Here is a 23,040-nt window from a genome sequence, read left to right as displayed (position 1 = left end):
TTCTCTATATTAACATTCTATATCTTTTTCTGCTGTTTTGCTAGTTCTTTTCCTAAATCGATGCAAATGTACTAAGAAATGATGATCATACATCTATGTGATGATACTAAGAATTACTGAGTGCATGTGTAGAATGGAATGATTTCTAAATGTTGTGTTAATTTCTTTTCTTTTTTTTGATTAATAAAAAAATTTAAAAAAAAAAAAAAATTACAGATCTAAAAAGTACAGAGTACCCCCAAACAGAATACATGCAAACAGACATACTCCAGCTCACTGACTAATCAGATTGTCAGTTCTCAAAGAGAGAGAATTTTGAAAGCAGCAAGAGTAAAGCAATGCATCACATACAAGGGAAGTCCAATAAAACTATGTATGGATTTCTCAGCAGAAACCACAGAGGTAAGAAAGCAGTGATATGATATATTTAAGAGTCTATAAGAGAAAAACTGCCAACCAAGAATTCTAAATCCAACAAAATTATCCTTCAAAAATGAGGGGGAGATGAAAATATGTAAAGACAACAATCAGTGAGAGAATTTATGACTAAGTGGGAGGATTCCCACTTCCTAACTTCAAAACTTGAGATAAAGCCACAGTGGTCAAAACAACATAGTACTGGCACAAAGACAGAAGAATTTACCAATGGAATTGAACTGTGAGTGCAGAAATAGACCACCAAATCCACGGTCAACTGATTTTTGACAAAGCCACCCTCTGCCCCCCCTCAAACCACTGCCAGGGACAAAATAGTCTTTTCAATAAATGGGCATGGGAGAACTGGTTATCAATAGCCAAAAGAATGAAAGAGGACCCTAACCTTACACTGTATACAAAAATTAACTCAAAGCGGATCAAACACCTAAATATAAGAACTAGCACCATAAAGCTTCTAGAAGAAAATGTAGGGAAACATCTTCAAGACCTAGTACTAGGAGGTAGCTTGCTAAATTTTAAACCCAAAGCACAAGCAACCAAAGAAAAAATAGATAAATGGGAACTCCTCAAAATCAAATGCTTCTGTACCTCAAAAGACTGTCAAAAAGGTGAAGAGGCAGCCAACTCAATGGGAGAAAATATTTGGAAATCACATATAGGACAAAAGTTTGATTTCCTGTAAACAAAAAGAAATGAAACAGCTCAACAATAAAAGAACAAAATAACCCAATTATAAAATGGGCTAAAGATATGAATAAGCATTTTTCTGAAGAGCAAATACAGATGGCTCAAAAGCACATGAAGAGAGGCTCATTTTCATTGGTTATAAGGGAAATGCAGATCAAAACTACAAATGAAGTACCACCTCACACCTATAAGAATGGCTGCTATTAAACAAACAGGAAACTATAAATGTTGGAAAGGATGTGGAGAAACTGGGACACATGCACTGCTGGTGGGAATGTATAATGGTGCAGCCACTATGGAAGACTGCTTGGTGGTTCCTTAGAAAACTAAATATTAAGTTGCCCTATGAACCAGCAATAGCACTACTTGGTATATACCCAAAGAGCTGAAAGTAATGACACAAACAGACTGATGTTCACAGCAGCATTATCCACAATCACCAAAAGATGGAAAGAAACCAAATGCCCATCAACAGGTGAGTGGAGCAACAAAATGTGGTATATACACACAATGGAACATTATGCAGCAGTAAGACAAAATGGCATCCTGTAGCACATGACAAGATGGATGAGCCTTGGAGACATAATGCTGAGTGAAACTAGACAGACACAAAAGGACAGAAATTATATGATTCCACTTTTATAACTAGTATAAAGGTATAATCAGAGGCTTATATTACAGAATATAGGGCACTAAGAGATACATAGGAGCTAGAGGTGGGCGAACCATTAGCTAATGAGGCTGAACACCAATGTAAGGGAACAGATAGGAGTGAAGGTAGTTCTCTAGTGGGTCTATAAGTAATATTACCATATTGAAGATGAACAAGATTGAAAGGGGTTGTATAGATTTACGTGTCCCACTGATTAACACTAGAAATAAGAATTAAGTTTTCGCAAGAATTAATTCAAAGATATGTTTCTTGAATAAAGAGTGTTTAAGTCCAGGGTACAGGGGAAAAACTGCTATTGCATGCTATGTGCTATGTTCAAAAGGAAACCATTAGCAAGCACTACCACAGCAACAGGAGAGTTAAATAATGGGGTGAGGTTAAGAGTAGGTTTATTTGGTGAGGATGTGTTTATTGGTTTTCTTTCTCTTGGGAACAATGAAATTATCTAAAATTGAGAATGATGATGGACTGTGGACTTTGGGTCTTCTACATGATGCTCAATGAATGCAGGTGGCTGAAGGATGTACTGATGGAGAAGCAGATTGGCGAATGGATGGTGTATGCTTATGAGTGAAGGTTGTACAGCTACAAAAAGAAACAAAGTCGTGAGGCATGCCACTTCAGTAACCACCGAATTGAAAAAAGTCCCTAGGAATAAACAGTATTAAAAGAATGCTTTAGTCAACTGTATAGAAGTAACTGCAGATGCACAGTAAATGTTATTAACGACAGAACCTCAAAATATTAACAAAACTAGAGATTTTAAATATCCACAAGAATACTAATTATGAAAAGATAATCAAATTTAGATGTCTACAAATAAAATGTTTAATAAGTAAGCACTATTAGTAAATTAGGCACAATAGCACTTCTAGAGTTTTGTATTAACTTCTCAGCATTTCTTTTGTTATCTCCCTGCCAGCCAGACCCACATCCTCTGGGAGTGTGAACGTGCTATTCTTTTAATGTAATTTCTTATTTGAAAAAGATAAATTTACATTACTGTCAGCTGCTAATTTATTCAAAAGGAAATGACCAGATGGAATTTTTTTGAGCCAGGATATATCTGATAATAACTTAACAGGATTGAAAAGTTTTGATTTTATGTTTCCCAGTCATTTAAATTAAGGTACAATAGATATAAAAAATACACTTAGACAATTATTTCAACCTCTCACCTCAACTATATTGGGAACCAATGACTTCTACGAACCACTTCTGCACAGTAATAATCCCACTAGAGCGATTAACTGCATTTACAACCACGGCATTTTATTGTTTAATGTCCCCAAAGTTAGTTTCCAAGAATTAACAGATGACCCAAACATGCCATATATTTGGGGGTTGGTGGGGAAAGCAATGGTACTAATATCAAGTTTTTATGTGAAAGGATAGTATGTAACTTAACTCTTAAACCCAAGGTATCAGTTATGGTCCAATCAAGAAACAAGAGATCCAAGTTTGAACAGGGAAAGTTTCACATAAAGAATTATAATTATTAACATATAAAGACAGCTCTAAAGAATATTCTAGGGTTGAGTGAAAGTTCCCAAGGAAGAAAAAAAACCTTGAAGAGGGGCCCCTCACATTCAAACCTTGTTGGAGATGTGGCTGAAACCCATCAGACAGTGAAATTCACTGGGTTGCTTGGGCGTACACACAAAGGGAACTGGGGTATTGGGAGCCTGGGGTTTTATAGTGCCTGAGTTGGGAGAACCACGGGAAACATTCTGGAGTGCAAGGAGGCATAGGGTGGGGTAGAGGCAGGGAACTGAGGTATTAGGAGCTTGTTCTCCAGCAGAGAAGCCAAGGTCTGGGGTGTGCAGTATATACACTGGGTGAAGTAGTCACTGGGTTAGGAACAAAGCTTGTGAGTTCATCAAAGGTCTGTTGGGTTCTTGACCCGTAAGTGAGGCAGAGCATCACATTACTGGATGTCCCCGTAACTATGCTGCTAGCAACCCCACAATAAAGTAGAAGCAGAAATAAGAACAGAACTCCCTTCCTTGTGCAACCTTCCCACAGTGCCCTCTCTTGACAGAGCTTAACATCATACTCACCGCAAAGGGAGCAATGCTTAAAGGGTCAAGTTCCAATATAGAGTGCAAATAATAAAGGATTAATTTAGAGGTGTGTAAGTTAAAAAAGGATTAATGTAGAGCCAGTTACTGTGTATCTAATAACTGGCATACCCAATACTCAGGGATTTTCATAGAGTAAAGCATGATAGAAACAATATTACATTTGACTAAATGGTATGAAAGGAATCTGATTGACCCATTGCTGTTATTTCTCCAATAGACTCCAGAAATGGGGCAGATAAATCAGACAGTTATTTAATATTTCTCAGAAACCTCAGCTCTGTGTTGTACTATAACCAGTGGTTTCTAGAGAATGTATGCTGAAGAACGGTAAGAAAAAAAAAGGATCTATTTCTATTAAATGTATCAAAAAATAAAACTAATAGACTATACTAAATAAGCTGAACTAGTATATATGTATGTGTGTGTATGTGAACTGGTATATATGTATGTTTTATAATTAAACATACCTATATTGGGACTTCATATTCAAATGTCTACCATTTAAAAAAAAAATAGAGACTACTGCTGCAGACAATGACCATATTGTTTCTTACAAATTTTAGCTATTTTAATGAAGAGGGCAAACACATAAAAGATGCAGACATATTTTTTCTGAATTCAGTAAAATAAATAATTGATCTTGGTTACATCTGGAGATTAGAAACCAATTTCTTCAACAAGTTGCTCTCTCTCCCTGTGGTTCTTAAATATGCTATCATTTTCTTTTAGAAGACCCATGCATGACTCAAATTCAAAACTAATAAAATGTCTAGTACTGCTATTCAAAAACATTCTTAAATAAAACTCCACAACAGTTATATGACTACATTCATTTTTCTGCATTCTTGAAGTTTACTATCACATGATCCGAGTTTACTATTGTAAATTCTCTTTATACCCTAATGTAAATGTCAACAATAAACACCTAACACCACCACCACTACCAAAAAGAGATAAAAAAAATAATGTTTTACCTAGTTTGGGTTTTTCTTTTCTGGTTTGATTTTTAAAAATTAAATCTTAGTTACTCATGCAAGTTATTTTATTTCTCTGTGCCTCGGCAGCAGTCTCACAGAGATAGTAGGATTTAGTTTTATCTTACCAAAAGTAGGATTTAGTTCTACTTACTTCAGAGGAAGGTTGACGATTAAATGAAATAAGTTAACAGCTATCTATTCTTGCTCCACCCCTCTCCCCCAGAAACTTAATAATTCTTTGAACAAAGTAAGTATTTAATAATGTAAGCTATAAGAGGCCTATTACTTAATATATACACTTTCTTTCATAAGAATTATAAGTATTTCATTAAGCTGAATCCTTGTCCTGAACATGAATATCCAATGTCACAAATAAGATGAAATAAGAATGGTCAGAACACATTTACTCACTAAGTAACAGCCTCTCAAAGCCACAAAATTTACTCCTCTCCCCCAGGTATCTAAGGTTATAATGAGATAAGATATATGGCTGTCAATACAGTCTCGGGCATTGGGAGCCAGTTCATCAAAGTCCATGAATCTTACCTTTCATGAAAATTTTATGTGGTGCTTACTAATATGATGGACATTGTGCTGATGTCTTATCAATCTTCAAATCCCTATGGTAAGTGCTACTATTATCCTCACTTAAGGAAAGTGAATCTTCCTTGTCTGTAGCTAGTAAATAATAAAGCTAGGATTTGAACTCATGATGCCTAAACAGAGTGTGAACTCTTCAACATTGCTGCCTTTTAACATCTTTAGGAAAGAATACATTATCTGTGTTTTGAAAGCATAATTTAAAAACTCTAATGATATTATGAAAGATAGATTGAAGTGGAAGAGGACTGCAAAAAAATTTTCATGGAATAAAAATACCTTTGTTACATTTTCCTGTTGCAAGAAGCTAAGTGCTCAGTAATGACATATCAGGTCTAAACAGAAAAGGATACAGGAAAAAGCCAGAAATAAAGTTGCAGAACTTGGTAACTGGGCTGTGGAGATGACAGAAGCTAAAAATGATTCCATTTGCAAAATATCAGTTCATAGTGACAGGAGTTTGGGAAAAGAGATGAGGAGGGAAAGTGATCACCAATACCAACAAGTTTTCTTTTTGGTGGTGGTGGTGAAAAGGAGAACAGATGAGTTCAATTTTAGGAATATTTTGTTAGCGGAATCTACTGAAGATACACAAGGAAAAATTCCACAGGAGATTAGAAACAGAAGCCAAGAGTTAAGAAGAGTGATAAGGTCTAAAACAAACACCTGGAAATCCTGAGTGACTGGAGATGCTGGTAGAGTGGATGACTGCTGAAGATTAGTATGTAAATTATCAACCAAGATACCATGAGCCACTCTCTGTCTTCATGAGTTATGATGAGATGGAGAAAATGGTCAAGGGTCACTACTAAAGAAAGGAAGACAACATCGGGGGAATGCCACAGAAACAGGCAGGTGAATTTCCGTTCAATGAAAAAGACAATCCAGCCAACGAAAAAGAGAGAAGCAGTCACAAAAGTAGGAAACTAGGAGAACTGTGCAAATATACTGAAGGGAGATGAACTTAGACTGGGTCAATAAACTTTAAAATGCCAATGGGCTCAACAGGCAGCCACTATTCAGCCCTTGTGCTATGTATGTGCCCAGTACTGCCAGATTTTCTGATTTTTCAAGAGAGACCAAAATCCTCTATTTACATGAAAACTTACAGTTTTTGAAATGCTGGCAATTAAATTTTCTTAAAAATAAGGCGTAGACACTTGAAACAGTCTTTGGGATACTGGACTGTTATTCGGGGCTACAGTTTAAAAAGTACCACAGATATGCCAAGCAAGTGACCTTTAAGGGAACATTTTCTTCAATGTAGTGAGAAGTAGAATTCAGACTGCATTGAGGGTAAAAAAAAAAAAAAAAAAGGATGAAAAAATATGGTACCTTTCCAAGAAGCCTGACCAAAAACAACAGTTAAAGAAAAACTTTTTAAGATAGAAAAAGGGTCAAAGGAAAGGGAGAAATTTGAAGGCAGATAACCAATTAAGCAAAAAGATGACAAAGACATGTATATGTTTATAGGCAAAGGTGAGAAATGATGGAAAGAAAACTGATGAAACATGAGAAAATGGGAACATTCTCAGAGAGGATGGCGATCAAGTACACTGATGAAAAGATCTAGTTTGAAAAAGGAACAACCATTTTTTTCCTTGGAAACCCAAAAAAGAAAATGAAGAAGAGCTGGGAAGATGTATATGATGTCCAAGGTCTTCTCAGTATTTCAGAAAATTAAATACTAGTATTGAGAATATTAGTGGCACTATTTATGCTTAAGTTTCAATGTTATTTAATATTTACTGTTCCTCTGATAGAATACAATTGTTTCCATACTATCATTACACCAGTACTTCCAGAGAAATATAACTCATTTAAAATCTTCAATACCAAAAATTGAATTTAATGCACCTTAGTATGTACAAGAATTAGAAGTACAATTAAAAGTCCTTAAAAATTAAATTATAAACACGAGGGCGGGCCGCGGTGGCTCAGCGGGCAAAGTGCTTGCCTGCTATGCCGGAGGACCTCGGTTCGATTCCCGGCCCCAGCCCATGTAACAAAAACAAAGAAACGGAATACAATAAAACAAGAAAATGTTTAAAGATGTTTCCCTTTCTTCCTTCCTTCCTTCCTTCTATCCTTCCTTCCTTCTCTCTGTCTTTCCTTTAAAAAAAAAAAAAAAAAATTATAAACACGAAAGTCCTCTGCAATGGCTTTATTATGTCATTTCTTTATGTCATAAAGAAAAACATTATCTTTCGGTGAGTACAGAGAAGGAAGCAGTAGAATGAGGAAAAATAAGAAAAAAATACCTATTTTGGAAGAAAATAATATTAGAAGAGAACTATGCTTAAACTCCCTTCACAAATTCTGGCAATGGTGCTGTTACTTTCTATATTAGTACTTGTCAATCTGTTCTGTAGAGGTAATGCATTAATGTAAGCAGTTCTACTTTTCTGGTTTATATACTGGGTACTAGGTAAGACTTTGAGGGAAAGAGGGAGTTCCACTACTTATTTCATTTAAAAAGTGTGAAAATCACTATCTAGGTGACAAGATAGTAAACATTATTTTATGAACACAAATTAACATATTTTTATGAAGCAAAATTTCTCATGTAGTCCTCTTAAATATATTAATGATACCTAACATGTACTGTGCACTTCCAACATAATATACAAAGCACTCTAACAAACATTATGTCTTAAAAATCACAACAGCTTTAAGGCAGATACTATTACTAACCTGCTGCCCCCATTCCCACCCCAATCTATATATGAGGACACAGGCAAAGAAAAGAAATAAGCCTCAGGACCCACAGGAAGTGACAGTCAGAATTCAAATCACAGTAAAATCTACACTTATTGTTTCTATGTCATACTAATTTATCTCTTATCCCCAGCCTCTCAAATTCTAGATTTAAATTTTTGGAAGTCAAAAGTTTCAAACATAAAGCTAATAATCTTTCGGCACATTCACATATACAACAACTCATTTTCCCCTCAAAGACAAAGGAATCTTTTATAAATTATTATAAAATCTAAACTTCCCTTCTTTAAAATGTAGGCTTCAAACAAGTTGATGAATCAGTAACAACATTTTTCAAAGTTATAAGAGAAAACAGAAAACTAAATTAAAAAAAAGAAAGGAATTATTAATGTTTTAAAATTATGCTAGGTCATTTTCATACATAAAACATCAAAGGTGTTTCCAAAAAGTATTAAATGCAAATGAAAATATGACCTTATATGACAACAATCATCTTAAATAACTATGACTTTGATCAAGCCCCTTTAACAACAACAAAAAAGGTCTGTATTATCTCCATTTTAAGTATAAAGAACTAAGAGATATAAGTAGCATATCAAGAGTCATAATAAACAACGATGTGGAAATAAGAACCACTGCTCTGAGAATCCCGAGGCTTTAATTCACAATATCTAGTGTGCTGTCAAGCAAAGTATATGAAAGAAAGAATCTAGGGTCATAATGTACCATTTTTTTTTTCAAGTGAAACCAGATATATAAAAGATGATCTAGAAGGGGGAAAAATTCCCCACCACAAAATCTTCATTCAAGATGGGCAAATACTCCAAGGTCTTTTGGTGTTAAAAATAATTTCTCCTTAGGCAACATTTGTACCATCAGGTTGCCTTTGCAGAAATATTTTAAAAATAGGTTATAATACTGAATATATTAAGTCTGACTCATTTCTTGCTAACATACTTAATTTTACATACTAGGGTCAATTCCTAATTTACTAAAAAAAAGCAATAGGTATGACACAAACATTCAGAAATGTTTCTTATACATTTTCTTCATGCTGGTGATGAACTTCTTGGGTCAATTTGTTTGATGACATAAATTTTATTCATAGATATTATTTTATGTAGTATTCAAAATCCTACTTTAGATAGGCAAAATGTTTAAAATTTTTTTCCCTAATAGAGGTTTAAAATAAAGTTATATAAATTGGGATCAGTTAAATTAAGCTAAGTCCCAGATTCATACTACTGAAGTATCAATCTTTTAATAAGTATTTTTTAAAAACTTATGTTTTATTCTTTTGAAATACTATAATTTTTTGAAAGTTTTATTTGGGAAATTAAAACTTAAAATTTGCTTCTTTTCAGAAAAAAATTGACAGGAATATTAATGCTAATGAGTTTTTTATGTTGACTATTTCCTATCATATTTGCAAAAAATAGGGAAAGATCAAGAATGCATGCTTGCTCCTCCAAAAAACTGTACATTTATATAGAGAAATATGGAATATAAACCATTTATTTTCAGTAAATAGAAATTTTAGATGGCTGGTTTTGATGATATTCATCTAAAAGAAGCAGAAAATCATCCATAGTTACCAAAAATAATTTACTCTCAATATCACAAGTATCTGCTTCAATTAACTTTGGTACATCAAAATTGCTCCCAACAAAACCATCCCTGTTAACCCTAAAGAACACCTAGGGCTCTATCTGAGATCCTACAAAAGATTCACACACTAAGATTACTTTCCAGAAACCTACAACCTCCAGATGGGTTCCGAGGCCAAGTAAGTCCTGAAACACATAGGGGCCACCCTTTCCACGTACAGCAACTAGTTCCATTTCCTTGGTTATATATTATCAACACTTCTTTCCAACACAAAGGTTGGGAGAAGGATCAAAAGAGAAGAAGGAATTATAACAGAAAAGATAGGATTTAACACAATGAGTATGACTGCTGACTCATTATACTGTTATTTCTTTTAGTCTCCAGTGTCTTGGAGCAGCTGGAAGGAAAAATCTAAAATTGTGGGAACAGTAACCCATACCAAACTCCGAAAACGTACTTTGAAATTTATAGTTTTTTTGTATATGTTATATTTTATAATAGAAAATGTTTAAAAAAAAATAAAAAGCTTTAAAAAAAAAAAAAGGAACCATTTTAGAAAAAGCTCAGAGACACAGACCTAGATGTTTGGAGATGCAGAATGGAAATGCCCCCAGGGGAAGCCATTCAAAACCAGAAACTGGGAGAGAGGGCCAGTGGATGTTGCCATGTGCCTTTCGAAGTGACAGAAATCCCAGATGCCACTGTAACTTTCTTCAGAGTCAAGGTATCTTCCTCTGAATGCCTTAATTTGGACACTTTCATGGCCTTAGAATTGTAACTTATAACTTAATAAATCCCCTTCATTAAAGTAAAAAATTTGCTGTAGAACACAATTTAAATGTGATATGACAGCTTTCTTATATTTCAATCAGAAATATCAATTCTGAATAAATTATCAATTACTTGTTTTAAATTTAGACTTCCTCTTTCTAAATATAATACCTGTATCTAAGAATTATGAAGCTAATAAATAGCATTAGTTTCTATGTTAGTCATCAATAAAAATGCCAAATGTTCAACATGAAAAATTTTCCAAATTTATCATAATTTTTAAAGCACTAATATTTAGTTTTAATCATTTAATCACACACCTGAGACTTCCTGAAGGAATGCCTAATAAAATTTAACATTTTCTGATAACACAAAGTTATAATGTACAAATACTAGGTAGTAATGCTGGGTACAAGGAGACAATTTGGATAAGTTTATTGGATAAAATTAAGTGTTTTAACAGACCAAATGGTTCTTGAATCCCATGATCTTGCAGATCTTTAAATAATTTATTGTTGGTAAAGCATTTAACCGGGCCTCTTTTTAAACAGTGTTCCTCTTTAATCTGCTTGATCTTGCCTCTAAATCCAAGCTTCACCCGACACATGGATTGCAGAAACGAGGCAACTAAATTTCTTATAATTGTATGTAAAATAACATTACTGATTTTAGACAATAATCTGAGTAAGGGTGAGAGAGTCTGCAACCAGAAATAATACAGAAGCTTTAAGACCCATTTTTATACTGCCTTCATAGCTACAGGAAAGACTATACACTAGATAATCACATTCGCTTTAATTCTGAATGTCAGTTGTTTCGTGCAGAATATTTCTATACTGAGGATTTTAACTAATTGCTATTTTTTAATTTATGTGAAATATGAGTCTGATTAGTGATTGTTTTATTATTATTATTATTATTAGAGCAGTTGTAGGTTTACAGAAAATTCATGCAAGTAGACTTCCCATATAACCCCCCTCACATGCAGTTTTCCCTATGAACCTTTTGCCTAAGTGTGGTACCTTTGATGAAATAATGTTATTATAATTATACTATTAATTATAGCCCATAGTTTATCCCACGGTTCACTCTGTGTTGTTACAGGCCTATGGTTTTGTTCTTTCTGTTGTTGTTGTTTTGGTAACATAAAAATCTAAAATTTATCATTTTATCCACTTTCCAGTACACAATTCAGTGGTGTTAATTATACTTATAATGTTGTGCCTCCACCCCCACCATCTGCATTGGTTTGTGAAAGCTGCGAGAATGCAATATACCAGAAATGGAAGAGCTCTTATAAAAGGAGTTGATTAAGTTGCAAGTTTACAGTTCTAAGGCCATCAAAATGCCCAAATTAAGGTACCAACAAGAGGTTGCCTTCACTCAAAAAAGTCTGATGCTGTTCAGAACACTTCTGTCAGCTGGGAAGACCCGTGGCTGGCATCTGTTGGTCCCTTGCTTCTGGGCTCTGCTGCTTTCAGCCTCTATTTCCTGCAGGGGGTTCCTCACTCGGAGGGAGTCTGGTAACCTGGTGTTATCAGAAAATGTTAAATTTTATTGGGCACATGGTGATGTCTGCTGGGCTCTGCATTTCCAAATGCCTGGATCTTGTGTTGGCTCTGTCTGCTCTATTCTCCAAGATTCTGCATCTGAGGTTTACTCCAAATTGTTTCCCCTTTTAAAGGACTCTAGTAAAGGAATCAAGACTCAACTTGAATGGTTGGAGTCACATATCCATCTAATCAAAAGGCCACACCCACAATCAGGTGTGTCACATCTCCAAGGAAGTAATCTACTCAAAAGGTCACATTGTGTGCCACATTTCCAAGGAAACAATTCAATCAATGCTTCCCACCCTAGACAACAGGTCTGGTCCCACCAGACTGGATGAGAATTTAAACATGTATTTGGCACCGGCACACCATCCACTGCCAAAACTGTTCAATCACTCCAAACAGAAACTCTGTATGAATCAAATATTAAGTCCCCACCCCCACCCTTGCTCAGCACCTGGTAACCTATATTCTAGTATCCAACTTTATGAATTTGCATATTCTACTTATTTTAGGTGAGATTACATATTTGTCCTTTTGTGTCTGGCTTATTTTGCTAAACATGGTGTGGTAGTTAGTTTCAGTTGTCAACTTGGCCAGGTGAAGGCACCTCGTTCTGTTGCTGTGGACATGAGCCAATGGTACGTGAACCTCATCTGTTGCTGATTACATCTGCAGTCGGCTAGGAGGCGTGCCTGCTGCAATGAATGATGTTTGATTTAATTGGCTGGTGCTTAAATGAGAGAGTGCAACGCAGCATAGCCCAAGCAGCTCAGCATACCTCATCTCAGCACTCGCAGCTCAGCCCAGGCCTTTGGAGATGTGGAACGAAATCACCCTGGGGAAAGTTGTTGGAATTTAGAGGCCTGAAGAGAAGGCCAGCAGAGACAGACCATTGTGTGCCTTCCCACATAAGAAAGAACCTCAGTTGAAAGTTAGCTGCTTTTCCTCTGAAGAACTAATGAAATAAATCCCCTTTTATTAAAAGCAAATCCATCTCTGGTGTGTTGCACTCTGGCAGCTTGCAAACTAGAACACATGGTGTCTTCAGGATCATCCATGTTGTAGCATGCATCAAAACTACTTTGTTCCTTATAGCCAAAATAATACTCCATTGTGTATGTACTGGACACTAGGGCTGCATTCACCTTTTGACAACAGTGAATAACAAATACTTCTGAGTTCCTACTTTCCATTCTTTTGGATATATCCCTAGAAGTAGATTGCTGGGTCATATGGTAATTCTATACTTATTTTCCTGAGGAATACCCAAACTGTTTTGAACAGTGGCTGTGCCGTTTTACACTCCCAATAACGATGTACAAGGGTTCCAATTTAATCACATCTTCTTCAATGCCTGTTTCTTCTTTCTTTTTTTTTTTTAAATAATAGCTATTCTAATGGGTGCCAAATAGCACCACATTGAGGTTTTGATTAGCAATTTAAATTTTACTGGCCAAAACACCTTATCTGAATCAACCAAGAATTCCTACACAATCTTAATTCAAATTACTTCTTTAACTGCATAAAGAGCTGCAAAATCCATTTGACAAACATGGTTCTCCTCAATCTTATAATCTCATGAATGTTATGGAAAAACTAAATAAATGCATCAATCTTCCAGCAAGGCTGTCATTAAAAAAAGATATGAGTTGTTTTACTTTAAGTGAAGAACTTATACTGAGAAAAAAAAAAAATCAAAAGATTTCAGGGTTGCCTTCATAAATTCAACTTTTGAAAAATTTCCACTGAATTTCCAGCTATTTTTTTCTACGTAAACAGTACAGCTTCCAACACAAGCACCAAATAACTCTTAATGGAACAGATAACAAATGCTGATTTTTCCTGCCAATCAGGATTTTTCCTTCTCAATCTACTCCCAGTTAAAGGGGGTTGGGGGTGAGGGAGAGATGACCACTAGTGTCAATAGTATAAACTATTTCAGGTAGAGTCAAGTGATTCTTTAATAACTACAAAATACTGGAGATGCAGGTAGCAAGGTATCCTGAATTCAGACCTGGATTCAAATCACATACTAACTCTGGGACCCTGAGGAAATAAAAATTCCTCACATTAGCATTTGAGGAAAAAACTCAAATACTGAGAACTCACTACACGCAAGGCATTATAGGGAACCAAAATCTACCTGAGGGCACAGGGTATAGAGATGTCAAGTCAAACTTTAAGAGTATCAGATAGTAGAAGTCAGAAACATCTCTACAGGCATAAGCTGACTAAAGACGGTATTGTTGGTAAGTATGAAATCAAGCTGCGCCTTAAGGTACAAATTGAACTGAGGAGAATAACTCAAGATTATATCACTTGTTTATGGTGTCTTCCCTAGGACAGACACTGGGTTAGGTGCTTTCATCACTATCTCAACCACCCCTTATGAGGTAAGTATTCTTCCCCTCTCCCCAGAATATTTCTTCAAAGTATGACTTACCTAATATCTTACCCAGATTGTAGGGAAGCTCATGTTTGAACTCAAAGCTGTTTTCCTTTCCACTATGATAACATTGCTTCTTCAAGCAAAGTCACAAAGGCAGTAAAATGAATAGCTATACTTGTGAAAAATGAATACACCAATTTCAATGGAGCAGAAAGTTCCTGTAGGAGAGCAGCAAAAGGGAAGGCTGACAAAAGTAAACAAGGAACAGAGGAAGACATAAATTTGGATTTTATCCTATGTACCAGCATTTCCATGGGCATATCACTGGGTTTCTTACATTCACTACAAGAAATTTAAAACCATATTTTAATTTTCAGGATTCTCTCAAATGAAATACAAGAATGCTCTGGATCAACTATACTAGTAGGTCATTTTATAACTCAAGGACTGACTTGCCTGTCTCTGTGCTTACTACTGAATCGGAGCTTGAAAATCCCCTAAAGCAGTGTTTTTCAAACTATACTTGCTAGTGGGTCATAAAATCAAGACTAAATTTTTAAAATAAGTGAAAAAATTGATCTCACACAGTAAGTGTAAATATCGTTTTGTAACACTTTTCAGTGCGACAATTCAGTAGCAAAGAAAAAAGTCACATCTTACTATGAGCTTAGATAAAAAACTTAGAACTCTAATTGCAATTTACAGACTCACTCTCATGGATTTGAGCAAATTCTTAAATTTGAAAAACATTTACAAGCAATGTACCACTGCTGAGAGAGAAGAATAGAATCAAAGTAGGACTTTGGAAAGCTGAAAAAAAAATGGAAAAGAAGGCTAAAATCAAGCTCATTGGTTAAAGAAAAGAAAGTCTAGGATTAGTACAGGAACCATGATGCTATTAGACTGTACAGGTAGAGACAAAACAGAACACCAAATTCAAACTAGATTTAGGTATTAAAGATCAGTTCATGAATTTTCCAAAGTCACAGTGATGGTGGTGGAATACCTTTCTTCCATATAGAGACTGAGACTAAAAAACAGGAATGGAAATATCTTTTGTTAATCTAAGTTAAGAATAGAAAAGGGGCAGTCACATGTGCTTTGATTACAGAAGATGGGCGATAAGAAAAGAAAGTGGATGCAAAAGTGTAGAGAAGAAAATTTTTAATTTGACCTGTAGAAGTGCCCAGAATAACAGTGCGGATTAAAGGGAAATGGGATATGTGGTAGATTGTTATATAAAAGGTCTGTAAAAAATAACACCTCCCTGTACTCATACCCTCCCCACAATGAGGCTGGGCTTACCTATGTGATTTGTTGTATGTAGCTCATGGAACATCAGCAAAGATGACACTAGCAGAGGTTTGAAAAGCACTTGTGCTATAGGACTTGCTCTAGCTTGTTCCAATGTGAAGAAACCCAGGTTAGCTTACTAGAGAATGAGAGGCCAGGTGGAACAGAAATAAGCCTTCCCAACAGAGTACCCTAGACCAACTGGAACCATTCATCAGCCCAGACAACCTGCCAGCAGACCCACAGACTCGTGAGCAATAATAAAAATGGTTGCTCTTTTTAAAGCCAGTAAGTTTACAGGTAGTTGTGTTACACATTAAAATAACTGATAAAGGATATTTGAAGAAAACCATCTGAATTTAATTTTCTGTTTCAATATCCCAAACTTGGAAGGATGAATTTTTTTGTAACTCAACCATATATAATCTACACTCTCAAGAACAAATTAAAACTCCTTGGTTTGGCATCCTAAACCCTTTGACTGTTTCCAATCTTCCTTTTCTAATCCCCTTTTCTCCAAGATGTAAAATGGTCTATTCACTATTCCCTTAGTTTTAACAGTTGTTCCATTCCTCTGAGTTTTTATTCCCATCGTTCCTACTTCTCTCTGGTTATCCAAATCCCCTCCTCAAAACCCAAGATCCCTTCCTGCTCAACTTTTAGCTAAATTAAGTAATTTCAAATGCTATTTCTCTTAATTCATATTTTATGTAATTATTATGACACTTAACTATCTAATTTTATTGCTTAACCATTAATATATGCAACAAATTTTGAAAGTTGATTAAGGACAGAGATCACTCCCTAGTTCTCCACAGCTCTTTTTAATGTTCCCACTGAAGAGGAATTTAAACATTTGATTAAAATAATTTAAAAGACATGTAACTTACTGAATTTTAACAAGTCGTTTTAGCTAAATATATGTGCTCAGAGATCAGTACTTTTTTAAAAATGTAAAGTTAAGGGAAAAAAGTAACATTTTTTTTCTTCTGAAGTACACTGTGCAGTCCTCAATGCCAAAAGAAAACAAGTGAATCAAGAGGCTTTTCTGAAAAATAACACAGCTACAAATTGCGCAAGCTATTGACAAACACATTCATGAAAGGTAAACCTTCCATTTAATAAATATAAGCTACTAACATATTTCAATTCAAGATTGGCTAACTTTTTAAACTGGATTTATCGGTGGCATTAGGGAAAAATAAGGAACTCTCTCATCTTTGATAGAATCTCAAGTAAAATAAGTATAGCACAGTTTCAATTAAGAATGTATGTTTTAAAAAATCCTTGGTTTTACAAGTTAATCATATAAAATATTATGAAGGGCAACTGAAGAATATATCTTCTCTTTCCCATTTTTAGGACCAAGAAGTGCCTAAAAGGAGGGAAGCAGCTGGGAAAAGTTATCCCACTTGCTAAAGTATAAGCATATTCTAGAAAGTGAAATCCAACATGCAATAATACTAATTGTGAATATCTGAAAAATTATTTCCCATGAGCATATCTAAACTTTTTAAATTTAAATGACTTATTACTCCCTCAATACTTAAATTCATTTTCACTGATGAAAAAGCAAGCCATCTTTTCTTATAATTTGAAGAAATGTCCTACAAATTAACTTATGAAAGCTTCTAATAGTCAAAAGAAAAAGTCTGGTTTTTTAAGGAAAATGCTTATGCATTCTCAAAGCTTTTAGCCACTACAATTAAAGTCAAAAGAAACAAGTAGATAAAGCACAAACGAAATGAATTGTATCAAACTAATGAAACAGAAATACACAAAGAAATGTTTTAAATACACAATTCAAATACTTAGTAGCTCTCCTTGAGTTCCATTTCTTATATTACAATAAAGCACTCTCACAATAGTTAATAAAGGTACTAAAGTCTAGCTCAAACCCTACCTCCTCAAGAAAGTTTCCCCTAATACCCAGCCTGAAGTGCTTACTACCTACTTTGAACCTTTTATTGAAATCATTATCCATAAAACTAATTCATTGGACAGGCAGGTGGCTCAGAATTCTCACCTGCCATGCCTGAGACCCAGGTTCGGTTACTGAAGTCTTCCCATGCAAAAATAAATAAATAATAATAAAAATAATTTATTGGTACAACAGTGGTTCAGTGGCAGAATTCTTGCCTGCAATGCTGGAGACCTGGGTTCGATTCTTGGAGCCTGCCCATGCCGGCCCTGCGCTCCCCCTAAAAAAACTAATTTATTCCCCTAAATATCCAAAAATATTTACCTGATTAAACTGCCAGAGACTGGAATCATTAAATGGTTATACAACAGAGAGTCACAAATTTATAGATTTACATGTGTAGCTATGGAACAATCTGAAAAAATCTTGCCCTATTAGCTACATCCTACCAGAGTTTCATGTATCTTATTATATCCCCTAAGCATCTAAACCTGATCCTTGCATATAAATACTTTCTTAAAAGTACAAAATTTCAATTATATCAAAAGGTCAAACTTCTGTTTTAATTAGGACAATTAAGTATGCTTAATTTGCTACTCTCTTTAACCTAGTAAAAGTGAACTGTTTTAATAATTGTTTAAGTAATTGCTCATAATTTCTGCTAAGGAAGTAGAAATTTTCCTGACCACTCACGCTCAGTGTTATATGTGTTATATATGTTACGTATGTTTGAAGATTATTTACCTGGACTTATTCCTGATTAACTACATTTCTAGTTTAGATAACTTAATATGAAGAGAGCACAATGACTAAAAATATAATCTTCTGAATACATTCTTTTTCTTTCCATTCAATGTTTCTTATAAGAGCACTATAAGGTATTTATGCAATTAGGCAAATTTCAAGTGTGGGACTGTCCTAATCACTAGAAAATTCAGAATCCTTGGCTCAGGGGCACACTAAATCCCCAGTCACTTCAACAACCAAAAAAACTGATTCCATTTCCAAATGCTGTCAAAGGGAAAACTGAGCAATATATGTACTTATGTGCAGTCGAGAAGTGTTGCTTATATGTAACTAAGGAATGAAATACATACATTTCCACAACTGTAATTCAATTTTTCAAGACAACTGTCAGCCACCAGAAAATAAATAACCAATAACAGTCACACCTCAAGCATAATCAGCCAACCATCCAGTCCAGTATACAATGCTGTCAGCACACATCACACCCCAACAAATCACTCTTCACCTATACCACAATGGCTTAATTTTTTAAATAGATTATTTTTAAAATTATTTTAAAACTCCTTTTTTAGGTTGCTTCTGTGTTTAAATTCCCAAATAAATAAGTTCCACTGTACCGCACTCATCTCAGAGACAAAATATATAAATCATAGTTTATTAAAGTTATTTGTTTAACTTTCCCCAGAGACTGCATGCTCCCTGAAGTCAGGAACCATGATCATGGTTGCCTGGTCCATACCGGGTATTCAATAAAAATGCTGAATGCATGAATACTGAATGAATGAATCTAATACCCACAACTAGGCCAGAAGACTCCAACTGTGGCCAATTTTCACATACAGTAATGATCCTGAAATACAAGAAATTTATTTCTGGTTATCCTCTATTCTTATTCCAAGTTGAATTTTTAAAAAATTAACAGTAAGAGTTGACTACAAAATCCTTCTTAAAGTTAACTTTTGAAAGATAAAAGGAAATTTAAGATTTATGACAGGCATTCCTACTTGTCCATCCTCTATCCCCCTGCCCTCCTCCATTTAAGCTTTAAGCAAATGTTCATTTATCTAAGCAAAGTAGAATATGTTTCCAGGAAACACCCCAATATAAAGGGTAAAACAAGACTGATAACAGTAAAAGAAACTTATTTAATGTATTTCTTTCTACTCTACTCAGAACTCAAGAAATCTGTTACTACTTTATCTCATTCAAAAATAAAGAAAATATGTAAAATAAGGATTGTAGGCAACTTCTACTTTTGTGGGTTCCACAATGTTCTCCAGAGCCTCACCTTTTGCTGAAGTAAAATTTCAGAATATAAACTCATTTTTGTTCATAAATACAACAATGAGAATTATATAAGCACTGTGTATCAGCACTTAAAATGAACAGACTATTAATTCTGAAGCCCACTGTTATTCTTCACTGCCACCTTGAAGAATGTGAATATCCTAGTGTTACAGGAAAAGCGTAGATAGAAAAAAAAGTTAGAAATCAAGGCATAATTCTCAGCTCCTAGTATTTCTAGCACTGTATTTATACTACTCCAATAAATTCTATAATTGCTCCTAGTATTTCTAGCACTGTATTTATATTGCTCCTATAAATTCTGCAATTGTTAACCACTGCTTTGCTCAACCTCTTATCAAAATGCTAGGAAATAACGGCTAGGATACAATTTTAAGGAAGCAATTATGTTTCAAGTTACCCTCCATTTGACAGGATCATTAAAACAAAGAGGCTACTTTTTTTTTCATTTTGAAACAATCTAGAAAATGTTCTAAAGAAAAGCAAACATCAGATATACTCTGTATCTATTCAAATAACAGCAACCACTTTTCAGTACACTTAAATTATTGTGGTATTAAAGTGTAGGAACTATTGCATTGTTTTTGAAATCTACAAACACAGCAGTTTCATTATGATTTGATGTTTTGTGTCAGTAGTACCAGTCAAAAACAATTAGGTGCGGTAAAAGACTAATCACTTAAAAATAATTCAGGAAACTACTTTCATGCTGATAAAAGAATGCTATTTCATCCATTAAAAATATTTTTAAGTGATAACTTTATGATGTCATACACTGTCAAAAAAAAGTCTGGCTTGCATGAGATTTCTTTTTCCCTAGAATTATTATTCCTGTTGACAAGTATCACTAGCCAAGAGAATTTACAGTAGTCTTATACACATCACTGAACACACCAGCTGAACAAGATCAGCAAAGTTAGACTTCATGTAATATTTTTCATTATTAAAAAGCTGATTTTACTTATTAATGAAAGACGTTCTATCATCAGGGTTACTGAAATAATTCTTTACAGAATAAATCTTTATATCTAAAAGAATGAGTACTGCCAGTGTACTGAAATTGGCACATTTCAACAATCCTTTAAAAGGAGGATTCAATAGAATGACAATTTTTAATTTTTACCACAGGTATTCATCAGGCCTATATTATCTTAAATGGGGACTTTCACATTGCATATACTCCTAAACAAGTCATAAATTGATTTCATGAAATATTTTTTTAAGATAATGAACAAATATAATGGTTTAGTGCCCACCAATATACCTAAAGATTTTATTTGTAAATGTAATAGAAAATGCCAAATGATTTATTTTTAATATTGTTAAAAACATTATTAAATAATGGGTGTATATTTAAAAGTTCGAACGGGACATAAACAAAACCTATATGAATAATGATAATAATAAAAGATAATGAACAACCACCAAATAATTTGTGACAACAAAGTGCATGCAACAGTGGAGACTTTTTTTTGTATGTAGTCAAGCATTCCAAATCTTAAAAAGGAAAAATCTCAGAACTTGGCGGCTAAAAATAAGTTAAATGCAATCTATACTGAAACATTAAAATGGCCCAGCATTGTTTGACCTTTAATTCAATGTCTTTGGCAAACAAATTCTCTATAATAATACATTCACAAGTTAGCTGTGAATGTGACTGGTATGAATTGTGGGTTTTTTTTTTTTCCTTCTTAAATTAAGACTACACTTTAACCAAAACCTTCATCATACTAGCAGCAGCACCTTGAAATTTCAAACGTTAACGGAAAGGTTTGGATTTAGGTCCAAATGTAGACCCAAGCTCCCCCGATTTCTATCAGAAGCAGACAGTGTTATCAACGTTCTCAGGCCGAGTTAGAATGCAGTTACTGGAAAGCAGTGTCCTTGGGCAAGAAAAGGATGGAAAGATCTGAAACTGACCAGAGCAGAGTTCAACGTGAATATTAAGCCTTCTGCACTTTACCAGGCGGCCAAATAAAGCAGCCTCCAAGAAATCGAGGAGAAGGGGAGAAAGAGGACGAGAAAATCGGACTCTTAAGCAAATGAGAAGCAGAGTCTGGATATACCGCCCCAAAGAGACATTTGACCCTAGAATACAAGAACAGTGACAGCTCCGCCCCGCCGAGAAGAGCAATCTTTACCCATCAAGCAGTGTACCAAGCAAGCAAAGGGCACCCCACTTTCCCCCCAACTCTCCAATGTCTCGCCCAGCTAGACAGGGTCGGCGGATATTGCTCCTCTGAACATCAACAAAGGCCCCAAGAGTCATAAGGCGAAACCCGAATAACAAAGGCCCAGAGACAGCGAGGACCGGGCCAGGGGCGGAACGGATGAAAGCAAGGGGAGGCAAAAGGAATCAAACCAGTGGGGGCGGAGGTCCGTTGGATGGGAAACACAGGCGTAGAGGAGGGGGGCGCGGTAATCCCCAGCACACAATAAGAAGGAGAGGACCTAGTCTCCATTTCCCACCTTACCCTCTCCCAGCGTCGGAGAGGATTCCAGTCCTCGCCACCAATACCTCCTCGGCCGCGGGGACCGCACAGTGCCGAGTTCGGGGAAGGAAAGGGGAGGGGGGTGCTTTCCGCCCAGACCACAACTCCCTTCCCCCAGCCGGGAGCTGCCGACAACAATCACCACAACTGCAGCCACACAAAGGCGCCTTCCTCGTATTCCCCACTCCCGCCCGGGCGGCGGCGCCGACGATGCCAAGGCAGAGACGACCACCGCTCGACCGCCTGGCGCTCGTTCTCCCTTTTCCCCCTCTAGCTGGGGGAAAGGGGGAGGGGACCCAAGGCGCCCTCACCTGGCACAGCTGCTGACAGTACTCCGTGGCCGCTTCCACGGCCGGTACCCGGCTCTCCCTCAGCTGTCGCTCCAGCTCCTGGAGCCGCTCGCCCAGTCGCTGCAGCTCAGCGACGCAGCCGCCTCCGCCGCAGCTCAACCTCTCTTGCTCGGCCTCCTCGTCCGCCATCTTCACACCCCGCTCCGTCGCGTACGCACCTGGGTCACGTGATAACACAATGCCACGTTCGGTGGGGTCACGTGCCGGGCGCGCTTGCACGCCGCCGAGCACGTACAAAGGGCCGGGTGGGGAGGGGGTAACGGTGGCGCGCGCGCGCGAGAATCCTGGGGCGGCGAAGGGAAGGGGAAAGGATAAGGGCGGGGTTGGGGTGGTGCGGAGAACCGCGGTTTACTTACCCCGAGAGGGAAGTGGGCGGGAAGTAGGTAGCAGGCGGCCGAAAGGGACTGGGCGGTCGAGGCCTGCTCTCGGTC

The 23,040-nt window shown here is 36.1% G+C and overlaps 1 protein-coding gene across 2 annotated transcripts in view; it reads right to left on the bottom strand.

Annotated features, from left to right (window-relative positions):
* ZNF292 (zinc finger protein 292) overlaps positions 1–22,779 on the bottom strand; it is a 107,348-nt gene extending 84,569 nt beyond the window's left edge. Inside the window, exon 1 of one of the 2 annotated variants that reach the window (XM_077162370.1) lies at positions 22,571–22,779. In XM_077162370.1, the coding sequence (XP_077018485.1) occupies positions 22,571–22,738 (168 nt within the window). In that variant the 5' untranslated portion in view covers positions 22,739–22,779. Of the gene's footprint in view, positions 1–22,241; positions 22,394–22,570 lie in introns of those variants that run through there. The other variant, XM_077162374.1, reaches the window with a different exon arrangement.
* Positions 22,780–23,040: the final 261 nt, after the last annotated feature.

This window comes from Tamandua tetradactyla, chromosome 5 (assembly GCF_023851605.1).
Source record: "Tamandua tetradactyla isolate mTamTet1 chromosome 5, mTamTet1.pri, whole genome shotgun sequence".
In the NCBI taxonomy this organism is placed as follows: Eukaryota; Metazoa; Chordata; class Mammalia; order Pilosa; family Myrmecophagidae; genus Tamandua; species Tamandua tetradactyla.
This window is presented reverse-complemented; position numbering and strand designations above follow the sequence as displayed.